General features: G+C 43.1%; 2 protein-coding genes across 12 annotated transcripts in view; one reads left to right on the forward strand and one right to left on the reverse strand.

The window, feature by feature from the left end:
- The window catches only part of LOC310663080 (uncharacterized protein), a 192,067-nt gene that overhangs the window by 50,612 nt on the left and 124,048 nt on the right, over positions 1 to 17,407 (forward strand). The window lies entirely within an intron of this gene.
- The window catches only part of LOC310663170 (uncharacterized protein), a 110,491-nt gene that overhangs the window by 20,955 nt on the left and 72,129 nt on the right, over positions 1 to 17,407 (reverse strand). For 3 of the 4 annotated variants that reach the window (XM_083410832.1, XM_083410833.1, XM_083410834.1), the window contains one exon: positions 3,696 to 3,773. In XM_083410832.1, the coding sequence (XP_083266958.1) occupies positions 3,696 to 3,773 (78 nt within the window). Of the gene's footprint in view, positions 1 to 2,402; positions 2,454 to 3,695; positions 3,774 to 17,407 lie in introns of those variants that run through there. The other variant, XR_014504379.1, reaches the window with a different exon arrangement.

Consider the following 17,407-nt stretch of genomic DNA (forward strand, 5'->3'; position numbering starts at 1 on the left):
CACTGTATTCTGCTCTGGTCAGACCTCACCTGGAGTACTGTGTCCAGTTCTGGGCACCACAGTTCAAGAAGGACACTGACAAACTGGAACGTGTCCAGAGGAGGGCAACCAAAATGGTCAAAGGCCTGGAAACGATGCCTTATGAGGAACGGCCAAGGGAGCTGCGCATGTTTAGCCAGGAGAAGAGGAGGTTAAGGGGTGATATGATAGCCATGTTCAAATATATAAAAGGATGTCACATAGAGGAGGGAGAAAGGTTGTTTTCTGCTGCTCCAGAGAAGCGGGCACGGAGCAATGGATCCAAACTACAAGAAAGAAGATTCCACCTAAACATTAGGAAGAACTTCCTGACAGTAAGAGCTGTTTGACAGTGGAATTTGCTGCCAAGGAGTGTGGTGGAGTCTCCTTCTTTGGAGGTCTTTAAGCAGAGGCTTGACAACCATATGTCAGGAGTGCTCTGATGGTGTTCCTGCTTGGCAGGGGGTTGGACTCGATGGCCCTTGTGGTCTCTTCCAACTCTATGATTCTATGATTCTATGATTCCACTGTCTATCACAAAAGTCAGCACAGCGTGCTGTTTAGAGCTCTGGAATGTAGCCATAGAAGCTTCCAAATGTTTATGTTCAGAGTCGTCTCAGTAGTGGCACCCGCCCTGTGGAATGCCCTCCCATCAGATGTCAAGGAAATAAACAACTATCTGACTTTTCGAAGACATTTGCAGGCATCCCTGTTTAGGGAGGTTTTTAATGTTTGATGTTTTATTGTACTTTTAATTCTGTTGGGAGCTGCCCAGAATGGCTGGGGAAGCTCAGCCTGATGGGTGGGGTATAAATTATTATTATTATTAATAATATTATTAATATTAATCCTCTGAACAGAAACTGTGTGTTCTGTCTACTGTGGGGCAGGGAGAGACTCTGCTCAGTCCTTTGTTCTATTCTGCTTTCATTTTCATGTGGAGTAAACGTGTCTCACGATGCTCTGTGCTGTGATAGATAATGGCTAGCTTCTGCTGTAAGCTGTAAATAAAGCTGCTTTTCGTTATTAGTACCTCTGTGTGAGACTCTGTTTTGTGCACACTGAAGCACAGAAGACAGCAGCTGATTTCTCTGGATGCTACCGGACTCTGCTGTTTACTCAGAGGATCGGAATGCAAGCTGTGAGGTAGAGACCTGGCGCAGCTTTGGAAGCGGCTTATCTGGGCAATAAATCAATTTACAGTCTGTGCTTGCTGAAGGCTGGTTTCTTCGCAGTGCAATAGAAATTGGCATGGGGGCCATTCACCTTGTCTTTTTAAGTTACCGGTGGGGGTTAGTATGAGACAAAAGGAGAGGCAACAGTTATTAGATTTAGACATACCTCATGGACAGGCAGCATTTAGGAAATGGTGGTCTTGAAGGAAGGACAAGCAGGAGCATCTAGAAAGGGCTATGATGACATTCTGATGAACACAGGAATTCTTGACAGGGTTATTCTGAAGGGTTTGCCTACTTTCTGTATTTTTCATTCATGCTTCACAGCAGCAGCACATTGTCTTTTTGCACTCGTTAAGTGTGTTATTTTTAAATATAAAGCAGCTTAGAAATGATTTTAACATCATTGAATGAAGAAATGCCTTGGATTAAAACCTCTCCTTTCCATCTCAGTCCTCCACTTCTTGCTTTTGTCTGCCGTCCGTTCGTCTCTACAACCCTGTGATTTTCCTTCTCTCTGACCCTCTTTCCCATGCATATTTTCTTTTCCTTGAATCGTGGGATTATTGAGTTGGAAGGGTTCCAAGGGTCATCTAGTCCAACCCCCTGCAAAGGACGAATCTCAGCTAGCTACATAGCTGCTTAATGTGTGGACTGGACCACCAGGGCCAGAATATGAAAATCTGCCTCCAAAAGAACTGCACCACCTGTTCAGCTAGGTCAACTAATGTTGTACAGGCAGAAGACACTGCTCAGCAAAATGAATTGTTGTCACTCCACTCACCGTTCTTTTTATAAGAAATGCTCTGCTGGGGGAGGGGAGAGTCTAAACCTTGGTGAGGAAGGATAGGCTAAGAGACAGTGACTAGCCAAAAGCCCCCCCCCCCCAGTGAACTTCATGGTTATGTGCTAAACACACTTTGCTTCTACAATAATCAAACTTCAACACGATTTTGCAGGGAGATTAATCCATTCCCCACTTCTTTCCAGAACCCACCCACCACCTCAATCAAGTGATCACATCAAGAGATATCTGTGAGTTTGCTCACTTTTATTTAGCCTTCGGCTACCTAATTACATGGATATTATTGAATCTGGGATACGCTGGGGAGGGAAAACTGAGATAGGTTGAGAAAGGGGTGTGCATCACTTTTAAACCTGGGATTTTTCCTCAGGCCTCTGGGTGGACAGAAACTTCACTTGCATTGAGCCCTATGACCATGCCGGTGAGGATTGTCTGTGCTCGCTGATGGCTGCTTTCTTTATGGTTGGCCCGATAGAGGTTCTCACGGAGACCGTTCCCTTTGTCTTTTTAAGTTTTGGGTTAGAGAAAGTATGAGAGAAAGAGGCAACCGCTATTAAGTTTAGACATAATTGATGAACAACATTTATGACACCATTTAGTGCTGATTATTTTCTGCTGGATTCTCTGACAAACATTTTTAATCTGTAGATAGAGGGTGTAAATCCTTAATGAGAGCTTAAAGGAAAAAAGGGGATTTAACTGAAGTTCTTGTGTGTGTGGACCTGAGTAGGAAGATCTGTGGCACATACATGGGGCTTCCTTGAGCTGAATGATGACAAGGTGGGATAGTGGAGATTCCAGGAATATTTACACAGCTAATTACCCCAACCTATATAAAGAAAGCGCCCAGCACAAAAAGCACCCCAGCCTTCCCAGAGAAGGTATTGGTGGGTTTGAAAACCAAGGATAGATAAAAACTTCCCATATCCAATGATACCATCTCTGCACAGTTGCTCCTGGAGCAGCTAACTAGGTACGGAGCTCCTTAAATGTGTGGACTTGGCCACCAGGGCAAGGATATAGAAATCTGCCTCCAATAGAAGGGACCCATCTGTTCATCTAGGTCACGCTATGCTGGGTAAACATGATCAACAGGGAGATGAAGGTTAGAAGGATCCTTGGGCTGGAGGTGGGAATGGTTTTTAATGGGGGTGGAAATTATTGTGGGAGACACCTTGGCCCCTGCAGGGTACACATTCTTTCCTTTCCTTCTCCCATTGTTACTTTCTGATAAAAACATGCATTTAGTATTGTTCAAGAAGGGTGAAAACCTTTCTGCAGAGATAAGAGGAAAATTACTGTTCAGACCTCCACCAGACTGATTGCAGTTTCAAGTTGTGTCTTTAGCCAATACTAGCACTGATATCAGGGCAACTGGTGGGGAAAGTCTTATCTCAGCAGGCCATAATGGAAAGCAGAAATGAATTTCTGAATTAAGGAGGAAGCAGTCTGGAAATGGTCAGTCCCTGAGAGGATCTTAAGCAATCTGGAAACAATCATCCCGCTCCCAAACCATGCTTTTCAAAGGAAAACTAAGTCCCAACTGTGTCAAGAGTTTTTACCTTCAGATTCATTGACTTTTGTTTCGGACTCAGGGACGGATACTCGACAGACGAACTTCACCAAAATGTCTTGCAGTGAAACTCTGATTAATGATATGCTACCAATACTTGCACTTATGATGCCGGAGGTGTTACCTGATTGGCCACCTTCCTCCCACGTAATCATCATGCCTTCGGGGACAGAGCCAGAGGCAGTGCACCCCAATATTGCACCTAAGGGAACAAAATAGATAGATAGACAGACAGACAGACAGACAGACAGACAGACAGATGAAATTCCTGGCTTTTTAATGACTTTATATTACTGTTTTTATGGTTTTCTGATATTGCTTTACAGTTTTTATGTTGCTTAGTGCACTGTTTAAGATTTAAGCAGCTTAGAAATGATTTAAAAATCAGCAAATGAATAAATGCCATATGTTAAAACCTCTGCTTTTCATCTCAGTCCTTCCAGTCTTGCTTTTGTCTGCCTTCTGTTCTTCTCTACAGCCCTGTGATTTTCCTTTTCTCTGACCCTCTTTCCCATGCATATTCTCTTTCGTGGAATCATACAATTCTGGAATTGGCAGGGAACCCAGTGCTCATCTAGTCCAACCCCCTGTAATGCTTACTTACATGCTTCATCCAAGCCTTTCTAGGCATTACAAATATAGGGCATCCTAAAACATTTGAAATATATACAAATAAATAGCCATGTAAAATATATAATCATGAGGAATTTCATTGGGATTTCTTCCTGCTAAATAGTGCCATTTAGCACTCCAAGAGATGGTTGTAAAATGGACAGTAGAAAAGGATATGTTCTACAGTGTCTGGCACATTCAAAGAACATCCACAATGTCTATCATTTCTGGGGATGTTTAAAAATCTGCCCTTGACAAAACCTGAAGGAAAAACATTCAGTTGGGCTAAGATAAAGGTCCTGAGTTGGACAGAAATTATTAATTTTGAGATATGTGACCCTGTTATTGGGGAGATCAAATTTTATTTGCACCTGACTTGATGTTGTTTCCCCCCTCCCCCAATGTACCTTAATCTGTTTTGATTATTGCAATAAATATAGTGCTCACTCGACTTATACAAGGGTTTCAAGATCTGATTTGAATACCAATAGATCTGATTTTCCTATGTAAGAGTTGGAACTTCTGGATTTATCAGAGTCCGTAAGTAGGTCAGAGAGTAGACTCAAAGGTTGGGGAAAAAATGGAAATGCAACCCGTATTTTATAGTGCTAGCCCACACCCAATATTCCACCGTGTGTATTCCTAGTTCTGCACACATTGTCTCATACTTGATTGAACTTGGGAGCCCTAGGAGACGTCTCAAGACGGATGTAAGGGGGATCCGACTGAGACATCTGTCACCCTATTGATTGCCAGGGCTGCTGATCTGACTGACATGGCTGGCTAGGCAGGTGTCCCCCTGTTTCATGTGTGTCCCTCCCTAAGCTGCACGCTCGGTGGAAGAGGAAGACCATCCCAGATAGGAGTGTACCGGTTCTTCGGTCAAGGCTTGATGATAGCTGCACTCCCTATATAGATAGAATCTCCCTGATAGAAACTCCCGCTGTAATGCAGGATTCTCAGCTAAATTATTTCAGCTACATAGTTTGTGAGAGCCCTGCCTTCTTTGCCCCTATCAGAAGAATGTCTCTTCTGTCCCCTAAATCTACAAAGACCTCAGCACACAGAATCAGGCACTTACAAATCTTAATAAAAGGGTATTTGTTTTGGAACCATGGGATCTGTCCCTTTGGAATGACTATCCCGTTTACTGCTGGCAAATAAGCAGAAAAGTTGGAGGAAGAGAATCCAAGGGTTGTTATTGCTCTGTTTCTAAGGGTGATTCCAGATGCCCAGATTTCAGGTACATGCATGAGAAGGCTACAAAGAGGAAGGAAAGAGAAGCAGACTCACGTGTAGCAGCCTGGGAAGAAGTCAGTTGCAGGCGTGCCACAGAAAGGAGTCCCACAAATGGTAAGAAGATCTTGGCCCACATTTTAGGATTCCGTGTGAATGGCATGTGGGCCACCAGGCCTGCTTATATAGCATCCTGAGCTACTTTGGTAAGATATGTTTCCCATCAGTAGCTCCACCCAGACAATCCAAGAAGAGCCTATTCTGTGAGGTTCTCAGAAAGTCCTTCTGGAAACTTGAGTGTAATTGGGATTTGTGGGAAATCCTAATAGCTATGGGGAATTTCGCCTACTGTTATTATTTAATTTGCATATCACCCTTCATTAGCAGATCACAGGCAGTTCAGAACATCAAGTACAATATGAGAACACAAAATATATAATCTTCTTACCTGATCTTCTTTAGAGGACAAGATGCAGAATTCGCAAAATGGAGAAGGAAGATTGTGACCTTAATTCTCTGCTGCCTTTTGATGAGGGAGCACCGATTGGCTAATGTTTGTCTGAGCCCCTTATTCATGTACAACACCCCTATATGTGGAACTAGCACATTTACCAGTGCTACGTAAGGTGCATTCTGCACTTGCAAGGAATTGGTTCTCTCTGCAACCGGCACCACCACTTTCTTGCTTTAAGCAACTGACGTATTCATCATGGCTGGGTTATTCCGAAGGACGTGCTTCCTTTCTTTATTTTTCACACCAGCTTCACAGCAGCAAGACGTCCCCAAACTTTATCCCAACTCGTTGATCATATTATCTGAAACTACATGAGGCTTTCCCAGAATCTTTCCCAGAATTCTGCTTTCTGGTCAGGAAATATTGCTCCTCTCAATGACACATGTTCCCCAAGGAGTAGAGGAGCCCCTGTCTTGTAACATTCACATTCATCAGTAGTGGTTGAAAAACTGCTTTAAAAATGAATCTGTAAACCTCCTCAGTAACTCTAACTCCTCTCTCTTTTATATCCAGGTTACAATCCCTGCAAAGGTTTAAATGTCATGGTTTCTCCCCAGAGAATCATGGAGGCTTGCAGTTTGGCAGGAGTGCTGATTATTATCTGTTAGATTCTCTGACATTTCAAATCTCTACAGAAGACCGGGGGTGGGACTCCTCAGTGTAAATGGGATATGGGGGTGCCCCGCAAGACACATGTGTACGCAGGCAGCCCACCCCATATCCCCTCATGCAGGGTAGTTCACTGACAATCTTTCAGCGTATGGCCAGTGACACCCTCATGATGTCAAGCCCCCTTCCCAATCTCAATGTCAAGTTAGCTCCCAGGGAAGATGGGGAGCCAAGTGGCTCTTCAAAGGGACGTGGGCTAAATTGCAGCTACGCTACAAAGTGAAAGGTAGCTGCAAGCTTAAGAACAGCTTAAGGAACAATCCGTGATGGGTTAATTGCTTCCATAAAGCAAAAAACGAAAACAAAACAAAACATGCACAAAAAGTCTGACTTGAAAATTCATTTTATGTGAATAGTAGTGTATTCAGCAACATATGCTAATGAGCAAAAACATGGAGTAGCTAGCATGAAACACCCGTTTCCAAATACTTCATTCATCAGTGTATTGCTGTAAAGCTGTCAGGGGCTGGCCAGTGTTGGATGCCAGAGACTGGTCTGACTCGGACCAGGAAGAAAGACAGTCCCAGACAGAGCAGATCATTAAGCAAACAATCTGTGAGCACCTAGAAAGGAATGCTGTGATCACCAATAGTCAGCATGGATTTCTGAAAAATAAGTCATGTCAGACGAACCTGATCTCATTTTTTGACAGAATTACAAGCCTGGTAGATGAAGGGAACGCAGTGGATGTAGTCTACCTTGATTTCAGCAAGGCATTTGACAAGGTGCCCCATGATATTCTTGTAAAGAAGCTGCTAAAATGCGGTCTTGACTCTGCTACCACTCAATGGATTTGTAACTGGCTGACTGACCGGACCCAAAGGGTGCTCATCAATGGTTCCTCTTCATCCTGGAGAAGAGTGACTAGTGGGGTGCCACAGGGTTCTGTCTTGGGCCCGGTCTTATTCAACATCTTTATCAACGACTTGGATGATGAACTCAAGGGCATCCTGATCAAATTTGCAGATGACACCAAACTGGGAGGGGTGGCTAACACCCCAGAGGACAGGATCACACTTCAAAATGACCTTGACAGATTAGAGAACTGGGCCACAACAAACAAGATGAATTTTAACAGGGAGAAATGTAAAGTATTGCACTTGGGCAAAAAAAATGAGAGACACAAATACAAGATGGGTTGGACTCGATGGCCCTTGTGGTCTCTTCCAACTCTATGATTCTATGATTCTATGATTCTACAGAGCAGCCTTTAACAGAGGAGGAAGAGAAGAACTGGGGGCCCCTTCCTTCAAGATTCCCAGTAACAGGGAGAATAGCAGATTCAGAAGTATCACAGTTGGAGGTTGAGGGAAATAGACAGCCCTGATAACTTTGCTAGGTAACCAGGAGGGAGGGAGCGTCTGAAAGGCTCTGCCTTTGAGAGCAGCGATGATGCTGCTCCTTCCCCTTGGATTAGAAGGCAGGAAAGGGTTAAGGAGCAAGGGAAGCACAGGGGCGGGATGATGGGGAACTGGCGCTTCCTGCTGCGGAAGGGCAGGAGATTCAGACTGAGCAACTGATGTCTTGAGAGAAGTTGGCTCGATGCCACTCTCTGTGTTATTGTAAATAAATGGACTATAAGTCTGTCAGAGGCTCATTAATTCTTATTGGTGCATGCCTGCAGACCTGACAAAATTCTTATTAGTACATGCCTGCAGACCTGACAAAAGCCAAACACACACAAAAATATTGCTGTCTGTTCAATATACGATCTATAAACATTTTTAAAAGCATGAGACCCTGCTCAAATAAATAATCAATTCCATTACTACAATAAAAGTTGTATGGTAAATATTGAACATAGATTACGGCCAAGGGAACCTTACATATAAAGGTACCGTTCGAAGACAATGATTCCTTCAGGTCTAAATTCACATCTTGACCTGAGTTCTTATATTTAAAGGTTGTTTAATCAGCTTAAGCCCTTTTATGGTCATTTGTATCGTAACATTTAGCTAAGCAGTATTTGGCAACATTTCCAGTCTGAATGGTAACAGTATACCTTTAAGGTGTGTTTCAGGTGTAACCAACAGACCAGAAAATATTTTTTCAGTGAAGCTTGTTTGATAGTAAGATTGGTGAACAACAATTATTTATTATTTCAAGTGACCTAATTGTGGCAATAGTATTTTTTGGAGTATTTTTGATACAACCTATGTTGGAAAGACGTGCTATAGGCTAGCTACTCCATCTATCTTTTGATCAATAACATTTGATGCTGAATACACTGCCATTCCCATAAATTAATTTTTCAAATCAGCCTTTCCGTGCACATTTTGTTATTTTGCTTTTGCTTATTATTATGTTTTTGTATTTACCGTATTTTTTGCTCTATAAGACTCACTTTTTCTCTTCTAAAAGGTAAAGGGAAATGTGTGTGCATCTTATGGAGCGAATGCAGGCTGCACAGCTATCACAGAAGGCAGAACAGCAAGAGGGATTGCTGCTTTCACTGCGCAACGATCCCTCTTGCTGTTCTGGCTTCTGAGATTCAGAATATTTTTGTCTTGTTTTCCTCCTCCAAAAACTAGGTGTGTCTTGTGATCTGGTGCGTCTTATAGAGCGAAAAATACGGTAATTGCTTTCAAGGCAGCCTCAGAAAATTCAGGACAGTTGACGTGTATGTTATTCCTTTCTCACAAATGAGTCTAGTCACAAGGCAGCGGAGGTGTGAGGTCAGAGTGTTCCTTCTCTGTTTTGCTAATTCTGCATCTTGTCCTCTAAAGAAAATTGGGATAGTCATTTCCAAGGGAAAGGTCCCTTGGTTCCAAAACAAACATTTCTTTATTAATATTTGATACCAATCTATGAGAGTTAGCATGCAGCAGAGCAAAAGGCAACGAACAGTCCAAGGATCATCCCATTCTTGGCCAGATGCCAAGTCACAATGATCGTCAGACACTGGTCACAAGACTTGCATGTGCAAGAAAAGGGTACACGTCTCGCATGTACACCAGGTTTACCGGCAGTTAAAAACCTCAACCTGTTCTCCAAGCCCTTCACAAAAAGGAAAGTAATGAGGGGACTAATAAAAATCAAGGCACATTGTCTTCCTTTGCATTTCTGGTATCTTAAATTTGCACTTAAGTCAGTAATAATGTACTCCGCCGTTTATTTCCGGAGAAGTCGCCCTGTTTGCAGCATCAACAAATGGCCTCGGGATGCTTTAAAAATGCAACACATTCCTACGTATACCCAGAAAAAACTCCCATTAATGCATCAATACATGAGCATTTGCTTACTTTTTACACACCGTTGCTGGCTAAAGGAAGCAGAAGAGGAGAGAGAAAGAGAAAACAAACTGTTTGCTCCCCACAGATGAAGAGACACCGTGTCTCACGCCCTTTCCCTACACATCCACCCTCTCCTTGTTTGATCCTTCTCTTTAAGCCAGAGGTTTTCAACTTTTTTGAGTCCATGGCTCCCTTGACCAACTACACTCTTTCTTCGGCACCCCTGTGGGGCTCAGAAGCCCATTTATGTCTCCCTTGCCTGCAGAGCTGGCAGCTTCTCACCCTTTTCCACACACCCTCCCAAGACTTGGTGGCCCAACGAAAACTGGCCAAAGGTGAAAGTGAGGCCAGCATCTTCAAGGCCGCCTCACCTCCTGGCTACCAGCACCCAATGGCCAGCCCCAGGAGCAGCTTTCACTTGTATTAGGGTTGCAACAAACAGCTGTGCAAGCCTTTGAGAGTCAGAAATCTGAAAGGACATCATAGGGGCGAGGGAAGGAAAGAGGGACAGAGGCCAGTGTTGCCCGCGGCACCCCTGACCACAATCCAAGGCACCTCAGGGTGCCAGGGCACACTGGTTGAGAACCACTGCCTTAAGCAATGGGTGCCTGTCACCCTCATTAGACCTTCCCCACCCACCAAATCGCCCATGTAGAGCTAGCGGAGGCCACCGGTTAGGGAGACCCACCCAAGGTTGCTTGCCGAGAGCCAGAGAACAAGGAAGCTCTCCACCCTTTTTCTTTTCAACCCAACTTCAGGATTTGCCTGTGTGGCTTAACTTTGTCCTCTCTCTCTTTGCCCCCTCCCACCTGTCCACTTCTCCCCCCTTAACTCTTTCCTGCCTTTTAAAAAACCGTTTCTTACCCTTTTGGCTCCTTTCTGATCTTGTCCGCCCCCTTCTGCTATGCCAATTTATACTACACAAACATATATAGATATAGATATAGTTGCCTCCAATGCTAGTCCTACTCAGAGTAGACTCACTGAAATGGATTTAAAATCGAACCATTAATTTCGGCCACCTGTCAGCCACTCAAACGTCGTACCTTCAGGGTAAAAGCCAGCTACAGTGCACACCACTATTGCATCTAAGGGAACATAAATATTCAAATAGACAGACAGAAATACAAATAGATAGATAGATGTAATTCTTAATTTTTGAATGACTATGTTACTCTTTTTATGGTTTTTCTGATACCGCTTTACAGTACACTGTTTAAGATTTTTTTTAATATAAAGCAGCTTAGAAATGATTTAAAAATCAACAAATGAATAAATGCCATAGGTTAAAAATCAACAAATGAATAAATGCCACAGGTTATTTGCTTTTGTCTGCCATCTGTTCCTCTCAACACCTCTGTGATTTTCTTTCTGTCTGACCCTCTTTCCCATGCATATTTTATTTTCATAGAATCATAGAGTCTTAGAGTTGGAAGGAACCCCGCTGCTCAGGAAACGTGGTCAGCTGCAAGAATGATGTAACGGAGAGTGACGGATGACAACTGGACACTTAAAAAGAAATGTTGCAGATATGGGAGGAAATGATCAACTTAGGTTTGCAACAGGAGCAGGAAACCTAATTTTAAGAATTTGTATTAAATTAAAGTAATTTGGTTGGATTTGAAATAATTTGGAAAATAAAAAGTACAACGGGAGAACACAAAATACATAATCCTGTTCCTCAAACTTTAGCAGACAAGATGCAGAATTAGCAAAATGGAGAAGGAACACTCCGACCTTCCACCTCCGCTGCCTTGTGTGAGGATCCTTCCTTCCTTCATTAACACCTTGTGACTAAGCTCATTTGTAAAAAAGATTTTGGCAGTAAACCTTGGGGTTTACTGCCAATATAAAAGGTAAAGGGACCCCGACCATTAGGTCCAGTCGTGGCCGACTCTGGGGCTGCAGTGCTCATATTGCTTTACTGGCCAAGGGAGCCGGTGTACAGCTTCCGGGTCGTGTGGCCATCATGACTAAGCTGCTTCTGGCGAACCAGAGCAGCGCACGGAAATGCCGTTTACCTTCCCGCCGGAGTGGTACCTATTTATCTATTTGCACTTGCTCACCCCGCACCGACGTGCTTTCAAACTGTTGGTTGGCAGGAGCAGGGACCGAGCAACGGGAGCTCACCCCGTTGTGGGGATTCGAACTGCCGACCTTCTGATCAGCAAGTCCTAGGCTCTGTGGTTTAACCCACAGCGCCACCCGCTTCCCTCTCTACTGCCAATATACATATACCTCAATTGCCTCAAATTTTCTGGGACTGCCATGGAAACAATCAGATTTTTCCTTTGCCCTGAGATGTCCCGATTTAAGCTGCTCTTAAAGGGGCAATGGGCGTGCAGCTGCCTTTCACTTTTAGCGTAGCTGCAATTTGCCCATGTCCGCTTTAAGAGTCACTTGGCTCCTCATCCCCATGGGCACCAACCTGTCACTGAGATGGGGGGGTTGATGTCACAACACACACACGTTGGTAGGAGCCAGGAGTTGTGAATAAACTGCATCTACAAGAGCACCAGCCAGATGCAGTGAAAGGTCTATGACTCCCTGCTGGACCTTCCTGAGGACCTCCAGGTGGCCCACACCCTGGCGGTGGTCTCTATCACTGTTCTGTTCTGGGCCTCCTTGCTGCCATCTCCGGAGCTGGGTGTTCCAACTGCATGGAGGACCCAGAGACCAAAGGGAAAGTCTCGGGACTTGGCAGTGGCTTGTTCTGCCTGTCCCCATCTCCTGGTCTGCCAGTGCCATCGTCTGCAAAAATGTTAATCAGGCAATGGCTTTTTCCACCTGCTTTGCTCCACAAGCAACAGTTCCCAGAATTCCTTCAAGGGAGGGAGCAGCTATGGCTGTTAAAGTAGTATAAAAATGTTTTAAATAAATGACATGGCTGGTTAAAACTAGTCCAGCACTGGCATTTCCCTCCTGCTGAAAAATTGCAGAAATCTAATCTTCCCATCTTCTCACCCACAAATATGGCAGAATTGTGTTCTGGCTCAAATAAAAAAAAAATGACACTAATTGGAAACCTGTAAAATACATGGGTATGGTCCTGTGTGGGGTATCATAATAGCACCTGCAAGGCACAAGATCATGAATGAGAAGGAGATATACAACGATAGGAGCCAACTCTAGGGGGGCGTGGGTGCTTGGGCAAACTCAGCCCTCCAGTTGTTTTGGGACTACAGTTTCCATCATCCCTGACCACTGGTCCTGTTAGCTAGGGATGATGGGAGTTGTAGTCCCAAAGCATCTGGAGGGCCAAGTATATAAAGTAATGTGAAAACTGGGAATTACAGAGATAGACGGATTATATAAAGATATATAGAGGTGTATAGATATATATAGATGTATAGATATATAGAGACCAGTGTGGTGTAGTGGTTGAGAGCGGTAGACTCGTAATCTGGGGAACCGGGTTTGCGTCTCTGCTCCTCCACATGCAGCTGCTGGGTGACCTTGGGCCAGTCACACTTCTTTGAAGTCTCTCAGCCCCACTCACCTCACAGAGTGTTTGTTGTGGGGGAGGAAGGGAAAGGAGAATGTTAGCTGCTTTGAGACTCCTTCGGGTAGTGATGAAGCAGGATATCAAATCCAAACTCTCTTCTTCTTATGTTCCCTTAGATGCAATATTGTTGTGCACTGCCTCTGACTCTTACCCTGAAAATATGACAGTTGAGTGGCTGGCGGATGGCCAACCAGGTGTTCAATCGGCCCATTCAATGAGCCGGAAAAACCGGATTGGGGTTACGAAGAGTGACTTATGGGAACCTCTTCATTTAAAACAGATCCCTGCAGCCACATGCAGTGCTTCCCAGAGTCTCTGCAGGGCATGGTGCTCTAATGAGAATGTGAAAAGGAAGGAAATGTTCCAATCAGAAATTCAATCAAAGTAAAGAACAAAGTGGATGAAATGGCAATGACAAATAACATATTGTTTTGTAAGCAGGTTTGAGACTGTGAAATGGCCGTGTCTCCCAAGCCACGGAAACTTGGAAACGGAGGCAGAACCATCAAAAGTCAGACTCCTAACTGCCCGGCTTCAGCTTGTGAGGCCTGCAGTTGGGGGTCTCCTGTGAGATGACCAAGTCTGCAGATGACACTATTGTTCAAGGTCAGTTAAACTAAAAGCGATCACAAACAGTTCCAAAAGGACCTTTGCAAAGTGAGTGAACGAGCAGTATTACAGGCAAAAATGCAGCAGGAGAGCGGCCCATCTAGTGCATTCCAAAATCCCTGTTGCATAGTCTTCAATGACAACAGAAGAAAAGGATCCTCTGCGTAATATTACACGCACACACATACCACTGACTTCTAAATTCACCTCTCCAAAGTGAGCGAATGAGCAGTAAAATGGCAAATGCAATTCTGTGTAAACAAGAGTAACAAGAGGCATGACTGTGTCCCTTTGGAGAATAGAAAACACAGTGGAGACTGCTGTAGCTTTAAGAAATATGCTTTATTCATCTATTTACACCTTCAGTCTGCATAGTGGGAGTCCAGATCTTACGGCATGGTCATTTCACAAGGCAGCAGCGAAGGCATCCTTTAGCCTGCCTGCCCAAGATGGAGCTCAGCTCCTCTCCTGCTGCTTCTTCCCAGCAAACCTTGCTCAAAAACTTCCTTTTCCTGTCCCCTCAAACACCCCACCCCATCACCTGAAATCCCTGCCTCTGTTCACAGCTCAGGGCAGGGGGGAAAGGAGATTTCTTGTGTTGTTAATGGCCCTCCATTGTTCTGATAGCCATAGCTCAGACAGGTTGGTTTGCATAAGCCAGCCCAGGAATTCGCTGTCTGGCACAGCTCTGCATCTTGCACTTTATTTATTTATTTTTCAAAAAATGTTATTAATTTTCCAGGAAAAATTTTAAACAAACAAACAAACATAAATCTCAACCATATTTAAACCAAACTTAGTAACATTCTTAAGTGACTTCCTCATATCCCCCTGGTTGAATTTCAGTGTATATCATTTTAACTGTTTTGCAAAACCTAAACTCTTAGAAAATAAACTTAATCACTTAACATCTTTCTGAATTTTTCTGAAGCAAAACCATTTTTCTTATGTAATTTGAACAATTCATTAATCTGGTGATAATGTAACCAATTTATCTTGTCTTTAACTTGATCAAATGGTTTTATTTTATAACCTTCTTTATCCTCCAACAATAAATCTGAGTACCTCAACCACTTGATGTCCATATTTAACTTTTTCTGGGTCTTCGCCTCCATTGGTGAAAGCCATCTGGGCGTCTTCCTTTCTAAGAGATCTTTATATTTTATCCATACATTGTACAGAGATTTCCTAATTACGTGATTTTTAAAAGCATTATGGGCCTTTGCTTTGTTGTACCATAAATATGCATGCCATCTCCATCTTGTACTTTAATCCATACCCCAATTAATCAAAACCCTAGCATTTATTCATTCCTTGGAATTTGTGGGTTCCATTATTGTTTGGTTAAGAGTGTCAGTTAAGAGGGACCAACTGCCTCTTCTTGTTTTCTTGCCTCAGACATGCCTCGTGTTGTTGTATCTAGTTTCTCTCATTATGACAGTTTTCTTTATCATTAAAGCTTAGTTTACATTTATGTGAGCCACTTATTTTTTTCTCATAGCAAAGGAAACTGCTCAGGAAAAGTGTTGAATGTCCTAAACTGCATGAGTGAGGGGATATTCCCAGTTTGCCAGGAGGATTCATTTTGTAAAACATCCCCCACCTACAAAACAATTGGGTTATGAGCCCAGTCTGACATAGAGAGGGGAAAAATTATGGCCACGTATATAAAAGCTGTGAAAACCCTTGAGCCTGCTGTCCCTGTTCTCACTGTTGCGCAGCGGTAAATTGATCAAGCAGAGTCTTCTTCATAAGCAGAATAAAACTTTACTGAAGTTACTTGTTCATAAACAGCATAGTCAAAAAGCATACACAGAGTGCTCTTAATAGATAGCTTAATCTTCACAGAGGCACAGATCTTGGTTGCTAACTAACTGTAGTCCTGGAGCCGCTCTGTCTGCAACAACACAACATACTGCCTGAGACACACACACACTACCCTGCGGTCCACAGAGATGGCTGGTTACATTTATAGGGGAAATGAGTCATGAGTCACAGTGACACAGCATTTTATTGCTAACAGTTAGGCTTGAAAGATGTGTGTAGGCCTCGTAGGCCGCACTGCCTAGGCCTTGCCTGCTTCTGCTCTCAGGAACCTTTGTCTCATGACACTCACTTCAAGCAACTATCCTTTATGGAGATTTCGATGAAGAATGAGCTGGTGACAAAGGATTTGTGAGCAACATTTGAAAAATCTGCACCAGCAGAAGAGGCAGAAAAAGTAAAGCAGGAAAAGCAGGGCAGAAAGGCGAGGGCAGAAGTTTCAACTTATGTGAGTGACAGTGACTTGCACCACATAAGAGATTTTAAGACTGCCAAAGAGTTGTGGCAAGGTCTGAAAGAGTTGTATGAGAGAAACAGAGACTGTATCTATCAAGAAAGCTTTTTAATATAAAATTTAAAGAAAATGGAGATTTAGAAAAGCATCCAAGTCAAGTGACGAGTTGAGGGATCATTTAAATACTATAGGCAAGAAATTTGAAGAAGAGGACAAAGTGGTTCAAATTCTGTCAAGTCTGCCTGAAAGTTACAGTTCTTTGATACATGCACTAGAGACTAAATCCCTAGAACCATTACAGAATTGTACAAAACAGAGTGGCACGATTAAAGATAAGTTCCAGGGTGGCAACAGAAAACAAACTAAAAATACTTTTGCAGTTCATCAGAACTATCTAGCAGCAAAACTGGTGCTATTTACAGCAATTCTACTAGTTGGTTAATTGAGTCAACAGCTTCAATGCACATGTCGTGTGATGCTGTTTTTTTCAGAGAGTTAAATGAAAACTCATCAGAGACAGCTACAGCTGTAAATGGCCACAAAGTTTCTGTGTAAAGGAAAAGGAGCAGGTTTGCTCAAGTGTGTTGCAGGCAGAAAAATGGTTTGTAATGAAGTGAGAAATGTAGTTTACTTGCCAGAATTAACATACGGTTTTCTGAGTGTGTCAACTCTGACCAAGCGTGGTTTAAATGTAAATTTTAATAGCAACAGATGTGTGATTACCAAAGATGGAGTTTTGTGTGCATAAGGTTTTGGAAATAATGGAGTCTTTGTGCTAGATACAAGTCAAGAAATACGGTTAAGAAGAATTCAAGTGCAGCCTGTGTTCAACTGTGGCACAAAAGGCTTGGGCATAGAGATTTCAGGATAATCGCAGACCTGCCAAAGAAAGGTTTGGTGAGAGGAATGGAAATTAAACCTTGTAAAGTTGACCTGAAAAGTGAAATATGTGAATATTGTTTGTTGGGGAAGGGAAGAAGACCTTCTGTCCCCAAGCAAAGCCATAGAAGTTCAACAGAGCCTTTGCAACTTATTCATACTGATATATGTGGTCCAATTCAAACAATGTCTCGTGGGAAATGTAAGTATGTATTGTTTATTTACAATTATTCCAGATACTGCACAACCTATATTTAAAACAGAAAATGCAGAGAAATTGGAGATGCAAGTGTTGAAAATC

Source organism: Podarcis tiliguerta (genome assembly GCF_965153285.1).
Source record: "Podarcis tiliguerta genome assembly, chromosome: 13".
In the NCBI taxonomy this organism is placed as follows: domain Eukaryota; kingdom Metazoa; phylum Chordata; class Lepidosauria; order Squamata; family Lacertidae; genus Podarcis; species Podarcis tiliguerta.